The following is a 23973-nucleotide window of genomic DNA, read 5'->3' on the forward strand; positions in this document are numbered from 1 at the left end:
GCCAGCCGCGGCTCGGTAGTGAGTTCCAGGACAGCCAGGGCTACACAAAGAGACCATTCCTCGAAAAGAAATAAACAAGCCACAAATAGTTGTACTAAAAAATGTAAAACTATTAAAGGTATATATAGGTGGTGTGGTTATTTCCGTTTTACAATAGAAGAAAGTGTCATCTGGCCCAGCAGTCTTTCTACTGATCTGACCTACAGGGTAGGTCGGCCTAATGCCGAGTATGGCAAGCCAGGCCCTCCAAAGGGCGCCACTCCGGTCCCTTCCCCATCATTCTGTCCCCATTCTGGGCACAGAACTTTTCCAGGTTGCCCAGTGTGTGCCATTTGTGAGAGCAGAGCGGTACAAGCAAGGCTCAGATGGCTTGAGACAGGAGGTGACAGGATTCTTTCGTTGGAGTTTCTCTGCCGGATGATGCCAAACACATGCTGCCAAGAGCAGGGCTTCTTGTTCCACTTTAGCTTTAAGGAGAAGCTTTGAGGGTTGTGTTGGTGGCCAAGGAGGGTCTTGGGAACCACCTTTGCTGGGGTGGGGGCGATGCCACACGCCAGGTTGCACGTGACTATAGTGGGTTTCTGCTAGAAACCTCAGGGTGGCAAGGCTGTGTGGGCGGAGCCTGCAGGGGGCGGGGCTCTGGGGCGGAGCGAGCTCCGCTCCTCAGGCAGGCTCCGCTCCAGACTGTAGTTTAAAAGGCTGGAAGGCGGGCTTCAAGAACTAGCTAGTATCCTGAGAGTGCCAGAGAAAACCCGTTTGGCACAGCCATGACCCGACAAGCAGGGAGCACTTGGCTGCTCCGTGGTCTCCTGCTCTTTGCCTTGTTCGTTTCCGGCATCACCCCCTTCACCTGGGATCTCCCGGAGCCCCGCAGCCGAGCAAGCAAGATTCGAGTGCACCCTCGGGGCAACCTCTGGGCGACTGGTAAGTGTTAGGGGACTCCGACAGGGATGCCTCACTCACATTGGTATTCAATTGTCTTTTCAACCCTCTGGAGGCTCTTAGTAGCGGAGCTCCTGCAGACCCGTGAGCTCATCAAGTTTGAGAGACGGGAATCTTGGGACCCTAGCACTCACAGACATGGCTAAGATAACCCACTTAGCAAGTTTAAGACAGAGCTGGGCCAGCATCTTAGATCTGGTTACCAGTCGATCCCCCTTCCCTTAGGCAAACTACTAGGTTTTCTCACCTGGTATCTTCTCTGCATATCCATCTCGAGGCACCTTCTCCATTTCCTTCCCTGGTAGGTAATCTCCCTGGTCCTGAGCTATCTACCCTTCTTCTGTCCTGCGCGGGTCAGCTTTCCTCCACCCAGAGATCTGTGGCTTCCTGCTGAGGAGAATGTTTCTTATCTACCCTCTGTGAGAGCTGAATGGTAGAATAGACCAGAACTTGCTTATGGTAATAGGGCCCTCATTCCTAGCTTCCATGTACCTCGGCACCTCCTTTTTGTAGGTCACTTCATGGGCAAGAAGAGTCTGGAACCCCCGAGCCTGTCACTGGTGGGTACGGCACCCCCTATCACCCAGAGGGAGCAGAGACTACAGCTGAGTCATGATCTGCTCAGGATCCTCCTGCTACAGAAAGCTCTAGGCATGAACCTCAGTGGTCCAGCTCCCCCAATCCAGGTAAGTCCCTTCCCCAGTACCAGCACGGAAGAATTGCCACCCTGTATGGGTTCAGGGTGGGACTGCCTAGCCAGAGCAGAATGCGAATGGATTCCAGAAAGCCAGGGTCCCAGGGCTCAAAGGAGGAATATCCCAAAGACTGAAACATGACGCAGCAGACTACAGGGGAAAGGAGTTCCTCCTTGCCCATCCCAGTCTGAAGTCACAGACTAGGAGTACTCCAGCCCTTAAATAGAGTGTTCTCCAGGCCACACAGCCTTGTCCACCCCAGCTGTCATCCGGTGTATTAGCCAAGCCCACCTTTGCCATGCCAGTCTGTGCTTGTGTCCCGAGCTGTGATCCCTGAGGCCTAGAGGTGGAAGGGAAGTTACCAGTCGTGACAACTCAGACGCAGCCTGCTCATCAACCAGTGCTCCTGACAGAAAGGCTCTGCAGGGCTGTCTTGAGCATTAAGGATGCTTAGCACATCCCTGGTCTCTACCTACCAGATGCCAGTGGGACATTCCCTCCTCACCACATTGTGATAACCAAAATTCCCTCCAGACCAAGAGCAATGCACTTGCCTGCAGTCCCAAATGCCTCAGAGGTTGAGGCAGGAGGATGGTTTGAGATAGGGAGTTTGGGGAAAACGAAAACCAAGGCCTTCAGACATCAGTGTTGGTTGTAAAGCATTGACCCGTGGTGCTCAAGGCCGTGGGGTTCTGCCTGGTTGGGTGGCAGCCTCTCCATTCTTGGCTCCTGGTGTTGTCCCCACTGCACACTACTGTCCTGGTATTTGTAGCTGTGTGCAGAAGGTAGTGTGATGGGGCAGAATGCATGTGGAGGCCATACCTAGCTAAGTAGCTAAGTGACCTTAGAAATGTGTTCTTCATCAAATAGAAACAACAGGTCCACCTCCCAGTAGGTGAGATCATTAGTGTCACATATGCAGTCCAGTGCCGGTCACACAGAAAGCTCTTGGTAAGCAGGAGCTCCTACCACATGTCTGCAAGCCTCTGGCAGGGCTTTGCTGGTGACACCCTTCCTGTCCCCCACTGCACTTAGCACGGTGTGCACATTCTCAAAGAAGAGACATTCCTTAGAAGCAGGTCTACCTCCAGTCCCAGCGAACATCCCTGGAACCTCGGATGCAACAGCGAGAAACTTGGGCTGGCTGAATGGGGGGCGGGGGGGGAGCATCACCTCTAGGGACCAATCAGAGAATCTCAGAGGGTGCAAAACTGCCATGGCCAGGGACAGGGAGAATTCAGTGAGATCTGGAGCAGAGCTTGGGGGTACGGCATGTCACTGACACTTGTCTAATGCCTTGGGCTTGATTTCTGTAGTGCCCTTTGGTTGTCATGACTACCCTGTGAAAGTTAGGGCTAGATTCTGGGAAAACCATTACCCCTGACTCCTCAGGTCTTTCAGGGAGAAGGGTTCTCACTCAGAGGCTCAGCTGAGAGCCTGTCACTACTGCCCCCCTGTGTACACTCAGCATATCCCTCATTCGTGGACTCCAGGATCGAGTCTTCTCTTTTGCCTTCAGTACAGGAGGCTGCTGCAGAAGTGACGCCAATAACGGAACAAACCCGGCACTGGGCGTAGCATGCGTCCATCCAGGGAAACTGAGGAATGGAACCCTAGCAGTGGCCTCCTCTGGATGTGAAACCTAAGCTCAAATGTGTGACTCTGTTACTGTGATTTCTGGTTGGGTCACCAGGAATGTTGACGATGCAGACACAGTCTTTCCTGCTGTATTTCTTGCTTCCCTGGTGAAGTTGTGAATAAAAATACTGCTCTTTACGAAGACTGTCTGGGCCTCTCCTTCCACCCACATTTGAGGAAAGAGGGAAGGGCTCTCTGGAGGGTAGCATGTTCAGAGAGATGGGGTGGTCTTGGGAAAGCCCCATCACCCCTCACCCTGGCACCAGCCAGACAATAAGTGGTTGCCAACTCTTAGCAACCAGGTATTGTGTTGGCTGCACTGACCATTGCCAGCTATGAGTTCTGCTACCGAAAGTCTGCAACAGGAGGCTGCCTACACTATGCTACACTGGCCCCATCTTTCATCCCCATGAAAAACTTTATTGAGGTACCTGGTGCATACGGGAGAGAATCACGCTGGACTCCAGCCCTGCTGTGTTCTTATTCACTGGATGCAGGGTCCTCCATACATATTGCCAAAGTTATCGAATAAAAATTAAATTGGAATGTCAGATACTTTATTGATAGCATCTTGTTTAACGTAGACTGGCTTCGAATTCCCTATGTAGCAGATGATGACCTAAAGCTTCTGATCCTGCCTCTATCCCCTGAGCCCTGGAATTACAGTCCTGTGCCACCATACTGGGTTTTTTGTTTGTTTGTTTGACTATGGTACTGGAGAGCTAACTCCGTGCACGCTAGGCAAGCACTCTAGCAGCTGAACTACATCCCCAGCCCAACAAGATTCCTTTCATTTAAAAAGAAAATCCTAAAGTATCCTGCACGGACATATTCACGCAAACTTTTAAATTAACTGTTCACCTGAAGTTCCAGTTAAGTCTGTATTGTACCTGGCTTTGGGACATTGACAGCTCTTTGCACAACTTGACCCTAAATATACAGAGGTATATTTGACGTCTCCGATCCTGCTTGTAGCTGACCTCGATGAATCTGGGGGTTTTTTTGCCTCGTTTTCATCCGGACTCTGCACACAGAGCCGAAGAAACATCAAGGCTTCGCGCAGCTCTGAGCGCTCACGAACCAGCAAGGCGGAAGACCACGCCCTCTCCTCGCGAGAACGCGCGCCTATCCAGGAAGTCTGGCTGGCGGAAGTGAAGCGACGGAAGCCACAGTTGCTATGGAGCTCGCAGAGGACTGGCTCGTGGAGTCTTTGCGCTTGTAAATCGGGTCGTGGGCGGGTCTGATGGGCAATGGGGGAGGGCGCGGGCCGTCGCGGGCTCGCAGGCAGTGCCCGGGCACGGACGAATGGAGGTCCTGATCTCCGGTTCTAGCTCTGGGACCCTCGGCCCTTTGTAAGCAAGTAATGTGGCCAGATCCGTGCTTGTGAGAGCGGATAAAACACACATGACCGGTTACCTTGTGCCGGCCTCTAGATTAACTTGAACACAGATTCTCTTACTGATCATCTCAACTTGGGGAAATCAACTTTGTGGGAGTTCCACAGGTGAGGAACCAAGTCTCGGTTCCTTATGGTCATTCTGGCCTCTAAAATGCAGGAAAAAAAGATCCAGCCCCATGCCTATCTAACTCCAGAGCCTCGCTCCACCAATCCTTCAGCAATCTCTTGGTTAGCTGTGATTTTTCTTTCCCTGTCCTGCAGGTACCAAGACTTCCATGCATTTGACCTCTCAGGAGCCACTCGAGTTCTTGAATGGGTTGGTGAAAAAGGTAATATACCTCGCCTGCCACTAAAAGAGGTGGGTTTCTGCCTCGGGCCGAACTTTTAGAGAGACCCATTCAACTTCCGTGCCCTGACACAAGGCTGCTCAGAGAATGGGGAAGGTATTTATCCTTTGGGGGAATTTATGAATCCACCCGTGATCCACGGTATTTCTAACACTTTATCATAGTTACTGTTTTGTTTCCTCAGGAGTCTTTGTTGCTGGTTATGAAAGTTTGAAAAAAAATGAGATTCTTCATTTGATTCTACCTCTAAGACTCTCTGTAAAGGAAAACCAGGTAACTTAAATAGAGAAGCTGATGTATGTGTCAGTTTACTGTGCATTTCTGGAGTGCCTGTTATACCCACTATGTCTGACAAGTACCTGGGTCTGCCTTTCAAGTCCACAGAAGAAGCTGGGCGGTGGTGAGCACCTTAAATCCCAGCACTGGGGAGGCAGAGGCAGGTGGATCTTTGAGTTCAAGGCCAGCCTGGTCTACAGAGTGGGTTCCAGGACAGCCAGGGCTACACAGAGACTCTGCCTAGAAAAGCCAAAAAGGACAAGAGAGTTGGTGCTGTCTGACTGCTCCGCCCTTTCATTTTAGGGCTTATACCCAGAGAGGGACTTCAAAGTACGCCACGGAGGATTCTCAGACAGAGCTGTCTTTGACCTAAAGCACGTGCCGGATACCAGGTATGGCCAGTCTGTGTCCCAGACTTTCGGTTCTCTGGTGATGACAGGAGATGCTCTGCAGGGTCTGTCTTTTTATCCGCATGCCCTCCTCTCAGTGTACAGACGTGGGTGGGTATACATGGTGCTGTCACACACAGATGTAGCATCTGAGGAAATCGTTAGCTCAGCAGCCGTTTCGATTAGTGGAGCCTCCTAGTCTATGGGGTTGCTCCGGGGACCAGATACAGAGTGGAAAAGTACTCTGAAGCTTGTCCGAGAGCTGACAGACCCCTGTCAGCTTTTAGTCACGGTTCTGTGTTCAGGCTTCCTACGTGTGTCCTTTCTAGGAGACCATTGTGACCTGTGGCAGCCTGGGCTCAGTCTGTGGCTCTCTCTGAGCTGTGATCCTGTCCCTAAAGCAGGATCCTGCTCATCTGTTGAATGAAGGCGGCTGGTCCCGGGGCTCCTGAGTGGGCTGGACAGGAAAGGCTGTTGGGGTGAGGGCAAATTTCCTGTGTGGATTTACGATTTTCCGTCTCTTTGGAACAGGTTGCTGGTGACCAGTGGGCTTCCAGGGTGTTACATACAAGTGTGGCAAATTAGAGAAGACAACGGTAAGTGAAGCTCACTTGTCGGAAGGTGAGGTTTTAGGAAAATGGCTCACACACTCCTGTCTCTAGCTGAGCCAGTGAAAAAGCACTTAAGGGAGGGGACGGGGGACATCACAGTTTCTGTCTACTACGTGCATGAGTTAGCATGCACAGTGTAGCAGACAGGCCTAATGGGACTTCTTTGAACTTCCTCCAGGAGTCCAGTTTACCTCCCCAGCTGCTGGCAGAGCACCTAGAGAGCCAGGGCCTCTCTGCCGGGTGTGGGCAGAGGAAGGGCTGAGCCTGAGCCACTCAGGAGCACTCAGCGTGGAGCAGGCGGCATGGAGGAGGTCCCTCCTCGTACAGAGTGCTAGTTCTGGGGAAAGCAATTCGCAAGACGCTCACTGACTGTCTTACCTAGAGATCACACCACTTCCCAAGGGGCACAGAGAAAGAGCAGGAAGTGTTGGCTGTCCCTTGTCAGAGTTAGGAAGTCCCCCTGTGGGGACTAGCAGTGGGACTGCAGGCCCTCTGCAGACACCAGAGCATGCATTCCTCTTGCCTGATGCAGCCGTTCATCCCACCGGTCCTCAGAGACATCTCACAGCAGGAAGTGGGCCGCTGCACCCTGCCTCCACAGAGCCTCCACTGGCAGGCAGCAGCTCTCACTTCTCCCAGGCTTCCCTGCTGCACAGGCTGCTGTGAGGCTCATCCCTGACCACGTGCTCTCTCAGTACTTGTCTGTGTGGTTGTTCGCTTACTATACATGGGGAAGGTTTTTGTTGTTGATTTTTTGTTTTGTTTTGTTTTGTTTTGATTTTCAAGGCAGGGTTTCTCTGTGTGGCCCTGGGTGACCTGGAACTCACTAGAGTAGACCAGGCTGGCCTCAGAGACCTGCCTGCCTCTGCCTCCCTATTAAAAGCTGGGGCTAAAGGCAGTCACCACCCCACACACACACCCCCAGCCTGTTGCTGCTGTTTTAATGGGGTGATGGGGTAATGCTTCACCTACCAAATGAGTCGTCCATTTTGAGTGCACAGGTCAGTGATTTTTAAAGATAATTTGCCAAGTTTTGCAGCCATCCCTAGAAATCAATCTTAGAACATTTTTATTGTTCCCATAAAGATCTGTCAGGCTGTTTACTATTAATCTCGCTGTCACACTGTGCCCCGGTTATTAATCTATCTCCTCTGTCATGGATTTGCCTGTTCTGAAGACCATCTTACCAGCCGACCCTCTCTTGTACCCAGCCTCTGTCCCTTGGCAGAAGCTTTTTAAGAATGTCCGTGATAAAGTGCACAGCAGTCATCTGTTCCCTTTCACTGCTGATGCTGTGCCCTTAGTGTGGCACCTTGTTTTCTGTCCCTTCCAGCCCCAATGTACAAATCTTTTATTTATTTATTTATTTATTTTAATTTATTATATATGAGTACACTGCCTTCAGACACACCAGAAGAGGGCACCAGATCCCATTACAGATGGTTGTGAGCCACCATGTGGTTGCTGGGAATTGAACTCAGGACCTCTGGAAGAGCAGTCAGTGCTCTTAACCGCTGAGCCATCTCTCCAGCCTGTACAAATCTTTATATGGACATATATTACTGAATTATGTGGTAAATTTATGAGATTTTGTTTTGTTTCTGAGAAATTAAAAGTAGACTAGAGAGGTGGCTCAGTGGTTAAGAGCACTTCCTGCCGTTACAGAGGACGGGGCCTTGGTTCCCAGCATGTTGGGTAGCTCACAGTCCTCTGCCCTCTCTGCCCTCAGACCTCCTTAGTCATGCGCACGCGCACGCACACACACACTTTTACAAAATGGTTTCATTTATGTCCCACTAGCAGTGTGCAAAGTCACCGTTTTCCGTGTGTTCACTGACATCTGTCACCATCTCTGAGTGCCTAGGGATTAAACCTTGTCCCTAACCCTGGCTTTTTTGTGAGGCCACGCTGATGGGTGTGGTATTGAGTTTGCACTTCCCACTGATCATGCTTCGTGTGGTTGTGAAGCCCCTCACTTACTTGTGTTATAAACATTATATGTGCTGGGTACACGTTCTTTATTAGATATATTTGCTGATAATGTGTCCCAGTTTGGTGGTTTTCTTCTCTTTGGTGTATGGTGGTGGTGTCTTGCTGTTTTGTTTTGTTTTGTTTTGTTTTGTTGAGGCAGGGTCTCGCTATGTAATCAGGGCTGTCCTGGAAGTCACTGTGTAGCCAGGCTGGTCTCCGTCTCCCAAGTGTGTCCCCTCTCCTGGCTCTTAGAGCATCCTAACATGCAGGTTTGGTATACTAGGTGGGGGTTTTCTAGAGGACATACTCTGTACTGAGTGGAGAGAGAGGCTGGACTTGCTCTGTGTGTGTGCAGTTATTATGGTACTGGGTGGAGAGGTCATCCAGGCCTCAGATAGGTCAGGCCAGCGCTCTGCCATTGAACCGTAGTTCTAGCCCTGCTAATGCTCAATCTTTGAAATAGGTTTCCTTCCTTGCAGCAGCTGAGAAGTCTCTCCCAGCTCAGAGCAGCAGGTCCTGGAGCTCCAGGCTCCTTGGGATCAGTGTGAGAGAGTCAGGGAAGTATGGCCCAGGAGAGCAGCCTTCCGTGCTCCCTGGAGACCAGCTAATGGCCCCAGGCTCAGCTGTTGTGTCTGCTGCTAGTGCTTCTCAGCTGGCGTTGAAAGGCAGGATGGGATGCCCCAGGGCGCTGTGGGAGCCCAGCAGTCCCTGCATCTGGTTTGAACTGTCTGGAGGGAACACACTCCCGTTCAGCCTTTTAGCACCTCTCACACCGGCCACCCACTGTCTCACCAAGGCCTGTCTTTTAGAACTAAAAAGGCACACAGAGCTTCGTCTCCACACGTGTGGACATGGAGTAGTGAGTTGTTTTGGGGGCAAAAATACAAAGCAGAAAATGAGATCTCCCTTTTCAGTAGTTTGTGCAGCAGATACTTGTTCCAAATTGTTCAAGAGACAGCAAGGGAGGTATCAAATGAGTCAGCACTTGGGAGGCAGAGGCAGGTGGACCTCTGTGAGTTTGAGGCCAGCCTGGTCTACATAGTGAGACTTATCTCCAAAAGCTCAAAAGAAAAAGAAAAAAACAAATGATACAGAGCACGGAGACTAGGAACAGTTAGCTCACCTCGCCTCCTGAGCCTGAGACAGTGAACCACAGAAAGGAGAACCACACAAAAACTAATGCATTTCGTTCCAGTACTTGGAGACAGAGACAGGAGGATGAAGGGTTTGAGGCCAGTCTGGGCTACACATCAGGACCCTGTCTCAAAAAAAGGAAGGAAGGAAAAGAGAAGGAAAAGTCCAGCAAGATGGCTCAGCAGGCAAAGGCGCTTGTGCCAAGCCTGACCATCTGGCGATCTAAATTCAATCCCAGAACCCACAGTGGACACAAAGAACTGACTTCCTGCAAGTTGTTCTCTGACCTTCTCTCAGGCTTCATGGTACACCACACACACATACGGTAATAATCAAAGTGAGTGGTATTTAAAGATAAAAACTAAACTAAAACTTTACTTGAAAATGCATCTTTGTTGCATTTTGTTTGAGAGGTGGCCCTTCCTGGTTTCCCATTTTTATCTGTGACATCTGTGACGTCTGCAGCGCAGCTGGGAGCTGCCAGGTCTGGCAGCCATGAAGCCGTGAGGTCACGGAGCATATTTTGGAAGAACCAGAACTGGTTCATGAACTCGGTGCTTGTCACATTTTACTGTAGTGTGACTGACATCAGCAGTGTGTCTTTTCCCTTCCTTTTCCTCTCTATTCTTCATCAGATATGTCAGGACCTGTGATTTCAAGATGGCTGCAGTGACGCATTGTCTCCCGTCTGCAAAGCAGTTCCTAAGATAGTTTATGAGGACAGGAGAGGGATCTGGCAGCTTCAGATATGTGAACAAAACCCAGAGTGCCTTTGTGTCGGCCCTGGCTCGCCAGCCCTTAGCTCCCTCTCTCCTGACCTTCTAAATGTCAGGGAAGGTTCTGACCAGCCACCCTCACTGACATTCTGCCCTCTGACCTCTTCCCCTTTGCTGCAGATGTCATTGAAGCTGTCAGTACCATTGATGTGCAGGACAAAGAGGAGAGTCTCTGGCCTCGGGTCTCTATCTTCTGCTCTGCGGCGCCTGGGATCCTCCACGGGGCGCGGCTCAGCGGCCTGAGGACTGTGGACGTAGAGTCCCGGAAGATCACATACAGCTCAGGTACAGTGCCCCTGCTGGCTCCCCAGCCAGCTCTGTCCCCTAGCCAGGCTCGGCCACTGTGAGACACCGCTCAAGATTTCTGTGCCAGGCACTGGGGAAACCTGGAGCACACGATGCCAGCCCTGGCCTTCAGGCCCTGCAGCTGCCAGCAGAGTAGACTGGCAAGATGAGGGAAGGGTATGAACAGGAGGCCTGGCACGGCCCTCCGGCCCTCCGCCCGCCAGGCCCACCTGACACCAGCACCTTTTCTTCTTTGCCCTCTGTCTTGTAGATACAACCGACAGTGAGTCCCTGAGCAGCCTTCAAGTCCTAGATGCAGATACCTTTGCTTTCTGCGGCACCTCAGGTCGCCTGGGGCTTGTGGACACCCGCCAGAAGTGGGCGCCATTGGAGACTGTCGGCCCCCGCGCTGGCTCTAGTGGAGAGAGATGGTGTGCAGAAGTTAGGAGCAAGGGCCAAGGCCCTGCGCCCTGCATTGCCAGCCTTGGCTCAGATGGGCAGCTCTGTCTCCTTGACCCCCGGAATCTCTGTGATCCTGTGAGCTCAGCCCAGTGCCCAGTGTTGAAGCCCAGCCCTGACCCAGAGCTGCTGCGGGTGACCTGGGCTCCAGGCCTGGACAACTGCTTGGCTATTTCAGGTACGGTTGAGAAACTTACTCCACTGCTCTCCCAGAGGCGGTAGGTGCTCGGGAAGGAACCTGTAGCCCCGTAGTTAGCCTGGCTCCAGAGGTTTTAGGTTGCCTGTCAGAATGCCAACTGCGGGCCTTGGAGTCCTCAAGGCAGGCCCCACCCGTGCTGACACTGAACTTACAGCAGCCGGCGGTGGCTCTCACCAGCCTCGCAGGGGTCCAGGTGTGTTGAGAGCCTTGTAGACAGTGAGGTCTGGGACAGCCAGAGGCCGCACCCACAGCATCTCAGCGAGCTGTTTGTTGCTTGGTTTTTTAGCTTTAACTATGACAAGAGGCTCCTGGAACCTGGGGATTCTCGTGGTGAGGGTGTGTTCAGGGGGGACATCCAGGAGCCAGTGAGAAAGGTCAGTTGCAAACACAAAGGGGAACTTCCAGGATCCAGAGAGGACAGGAGAAACAGTGCCAGGGAGAACAGGGTGGGTTAGGGACAGGTGGACAAGAGAGCAACACTGAAGAGAGACGAGGCTTCCTCCAGGAGCAGGGGTGGAGGGATTGGGATCTGGAGCAACCTGAAAGCTTCTGCTGCCTCCGTTTCCTGTGGAGATGCTGTCATGGGGATAAAGATGTCACAGGCAGAAGTGGAGGTGTAGCTCGGTGAAGCTTGCCGTGCAAGCGGGGACCTAAGCTTGGTCCCCAGAACCTGTGTAGCAAAGCTGGACGATGTACACACCGATGGGTATCCACAGCTCTCATGGAGACATCCCTACACGGGTGCAGTGCAGCTTTCTCTGTGGGTGACCTCTGAGTGTCAGTGTGACAGTAAGTCCTCCGAGAAAGAGTAGGGTTGCAGCTTTCTTTCCTCGGTCTTCTCCAGGCTTTGATGGGACGGTGCAAATCTATGATGTCACATCATGGGATGGAAAGAAAACCCAGGTGGAGCCTCTTTTCACCCACAAAGGCCACATCTTCCTGGATGGGAATGAGGTCGAGTCTGCTCCTCTGGTCACCACCCATACCTGGCACCCAAGCAAACCCAGAACTTTGCTGTCAGCAGCAAGTGATGCCACTCTGCATGTGTGGGACTGGGTTGACCTCCAGGCCTCCTGACAGCAGCAGCTTCTCTCATCTGACAAGAGGAGCTGCCTGAGAGGCTGATGAGGACTCTGAGTGACCACAGGTCTACCACAGCCATTGGCTTCAGGCAAGTTAGCCTGCCCTTCCGTTGTTCTTATCTGTAAAATAAGGTGTAGTAACTACCACCTAGTACTGTGGGGAGCGTCACAAGAAAATTACCTGAGAATAATGGCATAACATGTCTGGAAGCGACCATTGTCTCTAGGAGCCTTGCCTGTCCAAGTCTATCAGCAGACTATGTTCCTGTCTTCACACAGCAGCAGCATCATGGTGAGAATCAGGAGAGCTAGAGTGTGAATATGGGTGTGAACTTTTTCACAGAAGGAATCAATGCCTCAGGGCCAATAAACATTGAAAAGAATACCAGTAAGAAGCAAATAACAATTTACTTAGCGTTTGTCCATGGGATTGAACCCAGGGCCTACTATACTGAGTTATGTCCCAACTGGTTTCTTTTAGTGTTTCCTCGTGAGTGTGTGTGTGTGTGTGTGTGTGTGTGCGCGCGCGCACGCGTGCACGCGTGCTGGGAAGGTGGATTCGTTCTGAGGCCTGTTTGCTTGGCTAAAGGATGCACCTTGCTTTCCTCGTGCACACGTGACTACTCTGTGTGACAGGAGTGAGCTCTGTCTTCCTCACTGTTGGATACAGGTCCCATCCTTATGACCTTATTTAACCCTAGTCTTTCTGGGGGTTGGGACTTCAATGGATGAATTTGCAAGGGGTACAGTCTTCCTACCACAGCACTTAAAAAACATTTGTGGATAAGAAAAACCTAACAGGGCTGGAGAGATGGCTCAGTGGTTTAAGAGCACTGACTGCTCTTCCAGAGGTCCTGAGTTCAAATACCAGCAACCACATGGTGGCTCACAACCATCTGTAATGAGATCTGATGCCCTCTTCTGGTGTATCTGAAGACAGCTTCAGATATATAATAAATAAATCTTTAAAGAAAAGCCTAACAGCTTTTTTTTTTTAACTTTTTTTTAAACATTTATTTATTATGTATACATCATACAGCTTTCTGTCTGCATGTATGCCCACAGGCCAAAAGAGGGCACCAGACCTGATTACAGATAGTTGTGAGCCACCATGTGGTTGCTGGGAATTGAACTCAGGACCTCTGGAAGAGCAGTCAGTGCTCTTAACCTCTGAGCCATCTCTCCAGCCCGCCTAACAACTTTTTAAAGTAAGATTTATTTATTTGTATTTTATTATTTTTGAGATATAGAATCAGATTGACCTTGAGCGTGCAAGCCTCCTGAAGCCATTCCAAAAGATGTAGACACAGATAGATTCTCTTCCCTTTCTCAGGCGCTATGCCCCTCCTCCCTCAGCTTCCTGAGTAGGTAGGATCCCAGTGTGTGACACTGAGACCAACAGGGGAAAGAATTACTTGATAATTTAACAGTGAAGTTGATAAAGGTTGGTTTTGGAGAGCTGTGAGAATTGCCGTTTCACGACAGGATCTCGCTCAGAGTTTCGGAAGTTTCTCAGTCATCCCCACCCCTCCTAAAGCTCATCCCCTGGCTCTCCCCGCCACCCATGCTCCATGGTGACACATTGACAGCTTGAAATCAGCCTTGGTGGGAGTATTTACATCTCAGGAGCTGGCAAATGTTACAAAGCAGAGCTCTTGTTCCCCTGAGATCCCGGTTACCAGCAGCCGCTGGCTGAGCTCCAGGGCTTCAGCATGTGGAAGCTTCGTGAGTAATTCAGAAGTTGGTTGTGGAGGGAGAAGGTGCTCTGTTGAAACGTACCAGCCAGGGTCCGACCAGGAAAAGCAAACCCACGCCGGGCGACTGGGCTGGTTTAGTGCTGTGGAGGAAGTGAAGGAAGGAGAGATGGGTGCACAGCTGCAGGAAGTCTCAAGGCCAGAGGCCTCCAGGTAAGAGCTGCAGGCTTCTTGTCTGGCCAGAGCCGGGTTCCACAAAGAGAGCCGACTGCTACAGAATGACAGAGGACAAGTTTGAAGGTTCACAGAGGCAACGCAAACTTCCCTTTGGATGAGCTATCTGAGGAAAGGCAACCATGCCCCAAGGCAGCAGTGGTGGGGCTGTGAAGGGGGAGAGCATTAGCTGAATGAGAAGGCCAGGGCTGTGAGAGTTGTAAGGGGGCCTTCCCTCAAGTCAGGATAGTAGAGTTAGGACTAACACTGTCGCTCGCTCAGTGGGACCCAGAGAATAAAGGGAGTGTCTTGTTCTCTGAGGTGCAGTGTTTCCTTTTTTTTTTTTTTTTTTTTTTTTTTGGTGAGGAGTGTTAGTTCCGTATCTTATGACCTAGCCTAGCCTGGTCTAAGTGCTGAGAGTCAGGAAAGCACTGACAAAAGCTAGCTAGAATTCAGTGTTTTCTTCCCTCTAGAAAAAGGGGGCGGGGCTAGGCGTGCTCACTGGTGGGAGGGAGACTAGCAGGCTACCGCATGCTCTCTGGTCAGCTCTGTCCCAGAGAAGGGGGAAGGGCTGGATTTGGAGGAATGAGAAGGAGGCAGCTGTGGAAACAGTGATGCTGTAGGCTCCATCTGTCTCACTTAGCCATTTCCAGACGTTCCTGAATGCCTCGCTGTGCCAGCCTAGGTGCTAAGATGAGATACTGAACTGGATACATAGGGCCTGGCTTAGAAAGGGGGCACATGCCCTGCAGCATGGGCTCCGTTCACATATGTGCTTGGTGAGAGTAGGCTCACTCAGGGAAGGTGACAGTTGAGTTATATCCTGTGTTCAGGCAGAGGGGACATCACTGGGAAAGTCAGAGCCCCAACCCCAGGAGTAATGGGGCTACACCTGAGGAAGCGGGCTTGGGGCCTGTCAGTGATGCGTGCAGGGGGCTGTGAGTGATACTGGATTGGGCCAGGCAGCAGGAAGAGTGAGCATGCAGACCCATGCGTGCACTTAACACAAGGAGCAGAACCCAGCTGGTCAAGTACATGGCGTTCCCTCTGCCCAAGGCTATCCTTGGACTTGGGCAAATGAATCCTAGGAGATGAGCCAGCCCAGAGGTCAAATGTTACAAGTGACCACTCAGGGTACCTACAGCAGTCATAGTAGCAAGGACTCAGCAAGGACACTGAGGCCAGTGTTAGGTGGGAGACGGGGCATTATTGTCTAATAGATAAGGAATCTTAGGTTTGGATGATTAAAAGTAAAACATTTCAGGGCTGGAGAGATAGCTCAGAGGTTAGGAGCTCCTGATGCTCTGGGAGAGGACTGGACCTCAGTTCCCAGCCCCCACACCTGTCTGTAGCTCACTCCAGGGAGACCCACTGCCTTCTTCTGCCCTCTGCAGGCACCTGTGTGCACACATACACAAATAATTTTTTAAAAAATTCTTTAAAAGGGGGCTGGAAAGATAGCTCAGTGGCTTAGAGCACTAACTGTCTTCCAGAGGTCTTGAGTTCAATTCCCAGCAACCACATGGTGGCTCACAACCATCTGTAATGAGATCTATGTCCTCTTCTGATGTGTCTGAAGACAGCGGCAGTGTACTCATGTGCATAAATAAGTAATTCTACAAAAAAAATCTTTAAAAGGCATTCTAAAATAATCTGTGCCATTTTTGTTTCCTGTCCTCGGAAGAAACAAAAGTTGCAGCTTGATTTCTGGAATATTCCTTTGAAAATGATCTCCAAACAGGTGCTCTGCAGTCTGGAAGGCTGCAAGTCCAGTGAAAGCACTGGCCTGGAAAGAGGAAACTGAGCAGAGCCAAGTCTCAGGGGACAGGCGCTTCTGTCGGCACTCACTGAGCACTTCCCATGTGTCCAGCACCAAGTTCCAGGAGTGCGTAGGTGTGAAGCTTTCCAACGTAGTCTGAGAGTCCAGCCTGGTGGCCTAACCTTTAATCCCAGCACATGGATCTCTGTGGTCTACACACCGAGTGCTGGGCCAGTCAGATACAGAGCGAAGTCCTGTCTCAAAAAGTAGTGTGAAGACATCTTGTAACCCAATTTACGTATCATTGATTTGTAAGATGTGTGTTATATGTGTACCTGCTAAAGCATGCGTGTGGAGGTCAGAGGACACTGGGTATTGGTCCCCATCTTCCACTGTGTTTGAGGCAGGCTCTCTTCTGGTTCACTGCTGTATAATAACCACCTGACCCTTGAGCTTCTGGGATCCTCCGGTTTGCCCCCACCAAGCTGAAGGGACAGTGGGATTACAGATGCATACACTGTGCCTGGGGATCAAACTCAGGGCCACATGTTTGCAAGCAAGTTCTCCTCCCTCTGAGTTCCCTCCAGCTCTTTAAAAAATGTCTGTGTGTACACCTGCATGCAATCATGCACAGGGCACATGTGGAGGTCAGAGGGCACCTCAGAGGCAGCCCTCACCATCTGCCTTACTTGAGACAGGTTTTCTGTGTTCTTTTTTCTCCCCCACTATGTACACCCAGCTCGCTGGTCAGTGTTTTACCCACTGAGTCATCTCCCCAGCCCTAAATTCTTAAACTCAAAGAACTTCTTGAATTCTAAAATGACAAAGACCACAGTCCATGAGAATGGTGCTTTCAACAGACAAGGTTCTCCTGGGAGGCTCTTCCCTTCTGCTCTGTGTCCGTTAGAAGCAGACAGGAAGACACCTTAGCTATAGAGCCGAGGAAACCCCTTCATGGTCTTCGTGAGTCGCCCTGCACTTGTAGTTGTGTGGAGAGCTTGGTTGAGCTGTGGAGGTAAATATTTCCCCAAATCTTCTCCCCTGAAGAAGACAAAATGAAAATCCTGACTAGCAGCTCGCAGCCCCTAATTCTGCCCTTGAAGTTGAATCTCTTACTGTTCCAGCACCCTGGAGAGGAGAGCTTACTGCTGAGATCATCCCTGGTACCCAAAGGTTGGGCATCAGCCTCTGGGCTCTCCTTATGACTTCTCTGACACTGTTTCCATACGCTGTTCACCCCTGGTGCTGCTCCCTGGGAGCCCCTTCTGCGACAAAGAAGACTTCCCATCACCTCTAAGGCATCAAAGATGTCAGCATGCACCCGGGAAGACTCCCTGGGCGTGTCTCTCTTAGCCTAGAAGGTGCTTGGTTCTCCTGGCTTTGCAGCAGTTGGGCTGCAGGCTCTTGAATGAGTAATGAGGTTGCTCCTGGGTGCACAGGCGCTAGGAACTTGTAGCAAGCCAGCTACAGTACAGTCCCCTCTGCAGTTCTGATGGCAGGTGGGGCTTTTCTTGGGAATACAGCTCACTGAAATGTCCCAGAACCCCCTTGGTCTCTGCAGCCCTCTATGTTCCTACTCCTGGTCCTCCTCCCTGGCTGAAGGACTCTGCAGAGACTGTGTAGCTCTTTCTGGGCCAGTGTTACTCAAGCCAGTCGTTTGGAAAGAGAGAACTTCAACAGAGGAAAATGCACCCACCATACTGGCCTGAGGACATTTTCTTGATTGATGATGGATGTGGGGGTGCCCAGCTCACTGTGGGTGGGGCCACCTCTGGCAGACAGCACCTGGAGCCATAAGAAAGCAGACTGACTGAGCAAGCCATGCATGGGCAGCCAGTAAGCAGCACCCCTTCATGATGTCTGCTTAAGTTCTGGCCACCAGGGTCTTGCCCTGCTTGAGTTTCTATCCTGACTTCCCTTGGAGAAGGACTGTAACTTGGAAGAATAATAAACCTGTTCTTCCCCAAACTGCTTTGGTCATGGTATTTTATCACGTCAACAGAAATCAAATGAGCATAGAAACACTAAGGCAAAGGCCGTGGCTGTTAACAACTGATACCAGACCACGCTAGGCTCTTAACCACCTGCTAGTCACTCTCCCTGACGGGTGTGAAGTAGCCCTCACCTTTAACTCCAGTACTTGGGAGGCAGAGGCCAGCCTGGTGTACAGAGCTTGCAGGAGCTACACACAGAAAAAAAAATTAATTAATTAAGGGCTGAAGTGATGTCTTAGAGATTAAGAGCACTGGCTGCTCTCCCAAAGGTCATGAGTTCAATTCCCAGCAACCACATGGTAGCTCGTAACGATCTATAACAAGATCTGGTGCCCTCTTCTGGCCTGCAGACGTTCATGCAGGCAGAATATTGTACACAATAAATACATGAATCTTAAAACTAAGCAAAGGTAACTCGTCCACTGGGACTCCACAGTGCTCGGGTCTTCCCTGCTCTAGAGAGAGTGGCAGACCTGCGACTAGCACACATGAGGACCTCAGCTCAAGAACTAGGGGAGGGGGGCTGGAGAGATGGCTCAGTGGTTAAGAGCACCGACTGCTTCCTGAGGTCCTGAGTTCAAATCCCAGCAACCACATGGTGGCTCACAACCATCTGTAATAAGATCTGATGCCCTCTTCTGGTGTGTCTGAGGGCAGCTGCAGTGTACTCATATACAATAAAATAAAATCTTTAAAAAAAAAAAAAGAACTAGGGGAGGGCTGGAGAGAGGGCCAGCACTTGTTGCTCTTAAAGAGCAGGGTTCGATCCCCAGCACCCACGTGGTAGTTCACAGCCATTCTTAATCCGGCTCCAAGGAGCCTGACACACTCTTCAGGCATCTTTGTGCACTAAGGCATGCGCAGCCTTACATACACGCAGGCAAAACACTCGGGCACATAAAACAAATGGACGGAAAATATTTTTTTAAAGAAAGCAGTAGGAGTAGGAAGGGAAGAGGAAGCATCCTCTCCCCTGCCGAACGGTACTGACTCTCTGTTTCTTTTGCAGTAGGATTGAGGAAAGGAATGAATTTGAAAATTTGACATAGAATTGTTCAGGGATTGGAGAGATGGCTCAGCAGTGAACAGCGTGGGCTGCTCTTCCAGAGGACCTGGGTTTGGTTCCCAGGCCCCATGTTAGGCCGATCCCAACCACCTGTAACTCCAGTTCTCCTATGTGTTTTATGGCTTTTACCTGCACACGCATGGCATGCACATACATGTGACATGTACACACACATACATGGACATAAATTCTTTTTTCTAAGGTGCAGTGCAGAGAATACTACAGAAACTCCAATGCTAAGTTTGACCCTAAAGAAAGTGACAGCCTACCTAGTAGGACTCAATGTATGGAATTCTCTAAGTTATTTCTTTTACTGTCCCTTTTCTCTATGTTCTGGTGACCTCTCCACCTGGGAGACATAAAAAGCCACCTCACTAAATATCATCAACTCCTGGGAAAATGTAGCAAAATGACTGGAGGAGTAGCCCTGTGATGGGACATTTGCCTAGCACGGGTGACACCCCGGGTTCTGTCCCCAGCAGCGCAAAAACAAAAAAGGAAAAACATGGCCTTGTGTGAAGCTAAGGGAGGAGAGCTCTATTTTGGCTCCCGGTTTCAGGGATTTTGAACTACCATTGCAGGGAGGGCATGGTAGAGCAGAGAAGCTCACACCAGGCAATCAGGAAGCAGAGAGAGTGCTGTGCCTCAAAAGCCTTTTTTTTTTTTAAATTAGTGTTGATTTCCTTATCCTCCAGATGTAAAACTGCATTCTATTTGTTTGTTGTCTTAATAAGCATGGGTCTCTTACTTGGTGATATTACTTATATTATTTATATTCTTTTTATCTTTGTATTGTTTTGCAGCACAAAAGCCTTTTTCAGCCTTGTAGCCCTGGCTGACCTGGAACCTCACTGTGTAGACCAGGCTGGCCTCAGACTTTCAACGATCTGCCTGCAACTGGTGAAATTCTTTGGGAACTACTGAGGCGTGAGTGTTCGTTATAAAGGGCCTGCTCCAGCAGTCAAGGGTGACCTGAGGAAGAGAGAAGCCTGATTTCAGAGCAGCCGGTCTCACACTGGTCTCCACTCCCCTTGAGGAAAGGCTGTGAGCACACGGTTCACCACTGAGTTCTGAGGCATCACCACCGTCTGCTTCTCTTCCTATCAAAGCAGGGCTGGAGAAACAAACAGAAAACCAAAAAGATGGACTTCTAATCCAGTTCAAAGCATTTCCCTTCTGTATCCATCCAAGCGTTATCAGGAGTTTGTGGTTCTGTTTTCCTCTGTAACACATGAGCCATCTGAGCTGGTTTGGGGACACTTAGCTGTTTTAAAGATTACTACTCTTGGGTTTAACCCTACCTTATACCTTTCCACCAACCAGGCCTAAAATCTGTCCCTATCATAACATAAGGGGCCAGAAATATCACTCACCTCGACAGAGGTGTGGCCGGCCCGGCTGTGCTGTTTTAAGTAGCCCGGGGGTGGTGGCACACATCTCTAATTCCAGCACTCAGGAGGCAGAGGCAGATGAATCTGAGTGCAAGGCCAGCCTGGTCCAGGGCTACACAGAGAAACCCTGCCTTGACCCCCACTCCTAAGGAACATGCCGACTACAGTCCTTCTCCCCACCCTCCAGGTAAGGAGTTCGGCTTTCACGGACTTAGGAAGTCAACCTCAGTTCGCCTGCTTCTGCTGCATCTTTCAAGTTCACTTGCTGCCTCACACTCCTCACTCAGAGAACCAATCCATGCCCTCCCAGCAGAATGGCCCACCTTGTCTTCCCACAGACTCACTGCTCCTACGGGTGGATGGGAACTCTACTGTGGGATGGGACTCAAATGTCCCTCCCTCTCTCCTTCCCTCCCTCCCCCCCTTCCCTTTGGTTTTTCTAGATATGGTTTTTCTATGTAGCCCTGGCTGTCCTGGAACTCACCTATGTAGACCAGGCTGGGCTCAAACTCAGAGATCCATTAGCCTCTGCTTCCCAAGTGCTGGGATTAAGGGTGTGTGCCACCACTGCCCAGCCAATAATATGTTCTTTGAAAAGATTAATTTTTGCTTCCTCAAAGGCTTAGGTTATTTTCAGCTGTAGTGGAAGGTGGATAGGATATGGAAGTGAGGTAAAGGTTTGCTAATAGTTGAGGTCAAGTTATTTTTTTCCCCTGGGTCTCACTGTGTAACCCTGGTTGTCCTGGAACTCACTTTGTAGAGCAGGCTGGTACTGAACACACGGAGATCTGCCTGCCTCTGGCTCCCAAGTGCTGGGACTAAAGGCATGCACTATAGATGGCCAAGTTCAAGTTTTTAAAACACATTAGAGGATAAGACTCAGGAGCTGGCCATGGAAACCCAGTCATGTAACCCCAGCACGCAATAGGCTAGTCTGAGCTAGATAGCTCAACCTTTTGTTTTTTTTTAAAGGCAGAATCAGGAAAAGAATGGGTCTCTACTTGGCAATAGTCAATGTTCTTTAAAAAAAAAAAAAAAAAAAAAAAGCCAGGGCTGGAGAGATGGCTCAGAGGTTAAGAGCACTGTCTGCTCTTCAAGAGGTCATGAGTTCAATTCCCAGCAACCACATGGTGGCTCACAACCACGTATAATGAAATCTGGTGCCCTCTTCTGGCCTCCATGTGTACATGCAGGTGGAACACTGTATACATAATAAATCTTTTTTAAAAAAAAATGTCCCTTCCAAGTATAAACCTCCTAAATATCAGGTGATGGCCTCACATTTCTCCTCCTTCTAACAGTAACAACCCCTTCTCCAGTCAGCATTCCTCTCTTTACTTTTCAAACATTGGCGTCCTAGGAATAAAGCCCTGGTTGGTAGTAACTAAGATAACATGTGAATCTGCAGGACAGACTCCTGATTCAAGACCAGTCCTCATCAGGGAATTCCTTCCTTCCTTTCTTTTTCTTTTTTTATTTATTATAGATAAGTACACTCACTGGAGCTGTCTTCACCAGAAGAGGGCATCGGATCCCATTATAGATGGTTGTGAGCCACCGTGTGGTTGCTGGGAACTGAACTCAAGACCTTTAGGAAGAACAGTTAGTGTTTTTAACCACTGAGCCATCTCTCCAGCCCCCTTCTTTCCTTTCGATTTTGAAAGATTTTTTACTTTGTGAGTGTGTGTGTGTGTGTGTGTGCGCGTATGTGTGTTGCCTGCATGTGTGTATGTGCACCATGTGCAGATAGTACCAGTGGAAGAGGCCGATCAGATCCCTTAGAATTGAAGTTTCACATGGTTGTGAGCTGTCATGCAGGGGCTGAAATCACCGAGCCATTTCATTAGCTAATGAGATTTCTAATATCCTCAACGCTGACACTTCCTTAAAAAGAACGCCCTTCATATAGGAACCCTACGGACAGTATGCTAGATCCACATACGTAAAGTTTCAAATGTATGAGATAGCTCAGTTGGTAAAGCACATGTTGTAAAAGCCCAGCACCTACACGGAACCACGTGAGGTGAGCATGCTGGTAAGCCAGCACTGGAAAGGCAGGTCCAGGGGCTGTCCCCAGGAGCTTAGGCTGAGCAGAGTCCCAGGGCCAAAGAGAGACTCTCCAAAACCCAAGGTGACTGGTGCCTTAGGAATGACACTGGAGGGCTGGAGAGATGGCTCAGCCGTTAAAGGCTAGGCTCACAACCAAATATATAGGAATGACACTGGAGGTCAACCACTGGCCTCCACAAGTACCTGCAACACACCGCAACACACACACCACACACACACACACACACACACACACACACACACACTGCAACATACATCCCCCCCCACACACACACACTGCAACATACATCCCCCCCACACACACACTGCAACATACCCCCCCCCACACACACACTGCAACATACATCCCCCCACACACACTGCAACATACATCCCCCCCACACACACTGCAACATACATCCCCCCACACACACACACTGCAACATACATCCCCCCCCACACACACACTGCAACATACATCCCCCCCACACACACTGCAACATACATCCCCCCCCACACACACACTGCAACATACATCCCCCCACACACACACACTGCAACATACATCCCCCACACACACACACTGCAACATACATCCCCCCCCACACACACACACTGCAACATACATCCCCCCCACACACACACACTGCAACATACATCCCCCCACACACACACACACTGCAACATACATCCCCCCCACACACACACCACACACACACACACACACACATACACACACTGCAACATACATCCCCCACACACACACACACACTGGAAGATGTAAGGGACTGAGGATGTGACTCAGTAGTGTGATGGCCACTGCATAAATCCAGGCATGTTGGCACTTACTGGTAATCCCAGCACTCAGAAGGTAGAGGCAGGAGGATCAGGAGTTCAAGGTCATCCTCAAATACATCGTAAGTTCAATGCTAGCCTGAGCTCTATGTGTGTGTGATTTGGAACTGTGTACATGGTGCACAGCACACACGACTGTTTCACCCTGATGGGACAGCTGGAGGACAGAGGCCTCACGCTCCAAACATAAAACTGTGTGTCCAAGTGTGCTGTCCACACAGACACATAAATCTAAGCTGATACCCTTCCTGGCAGTCACTGTCCCTCTTACCATCGGAAGAGACATCAGTCCCAGGCCATACTTCCCCACCTGTTCTGAAACCAGGAAAGGCTTTGCCTTCCTACAGAGGACTCGGAGCTGGAGAAGATCTGTCATCCTGACCTGACACAAGTCATCAAGGTGCAGTCTAAAATGGGGGAGAGAAGCCTGGGATGCTAGCAGCTGTGGGCAAAGGCACCTTAGCGGGACAACGTGACAGCAAAGCATTCAGGGCCACATAAATAATGTTCAGTATTTCTCTGAGGGCTCAACCTAGGCTGTGGACCAAACTGCCATCACATATGAGAAGTATTTCCCATTTCGAGAGAACCGAAGCACAGAGGAATTTAAAGGGAGGAGAGGAATCAAATCATGAAATGTAATAGACAAGATCAGACTTCCAACCTTGCACTCCTAGACTCCCTTCTCCAGCTGCACAGGACTCTAACAAGATTACAGTGTCCTAGAAATGAGAAGAAACAGGGCATGG

At 50.2% G+C, this 23973-nt stretch overlaps 2 protein-coding genes across 3 annotated transcripts; both read left to right on the forward strand.

The window, feature by feature from the left end:
• Window positions 1–568: 568 nt before the first annotated feature.
• Nmb (neuromedin B) lies at window positions 569–3417 on the forward strand. 2 transcript variants are annotated; one of them, XM_032895981.1, is made up of 3 exons: window positions 569–924; window positions 1456–1628; window positions 3162–3417. In XM_032895981.1, the coding sequence occupies exons 1-3, from the start codon at window positions 768–770 to the stop codon at window positions 3213–3215; spliced, it is 384 nt and encodes a 127-aa protein (XP_032751872.1). In that variant the 5' UTR covers window positions 569–767; the 3' UTR covers window positions 3216–3417. The 2 variants fall into 2 exon arrangements, with proteins under 2 accessions (XP_032751872.1, XP_032751873.1); XM_032895982.1 differs by having other exon boundaries at window positions 577–924; window positions 3157–3417.
• A 994-nt stretch (window positions 3418–4411) lies between these two features.
• On the forward strand, window positions 4412–12588 carry Wdr73 (WD repeat domain 73). Its single transcript, XM_032893331.1, has 8 exons — window positions 4412–4493; window positions 4936–5003; window positions 5206–5294; window positions 5601–5689; window positions 6218–6282; window positions 10299–10463; window positions 10735–11100; window positions 11966–12588. The coding sequence occupies exons 1-8, from the start codon at window positions 4453–4455 to the stop codon at window positions 12196–12198; spliced, it is 1116 nt and encodes a 371-aa protein (XP_032749222.1). The 5' UTR covers window positions 4412–4452; the 3' UTR covers window positions 12199–12588.
• The last annotated feature ends 11385 nt before the right edge of the window (window positions 12589–23973 follow it).

The sequence above is a fragment of the Rattus rattus genome, chromosome 2, assembly GCF_011064425.1.
Source record: "Rattus rattus isolate New Zealand chromosome 2, Rrattus_CSIRO_v1, whole genome shotgun sequence".
Classification (NCBI taxonomy): domain Eukaryota; kingdom Metazoa; phylum Chordata; class Mammalia; order Rodentia; family Muridae; genus Rattus; species Rattus rattus.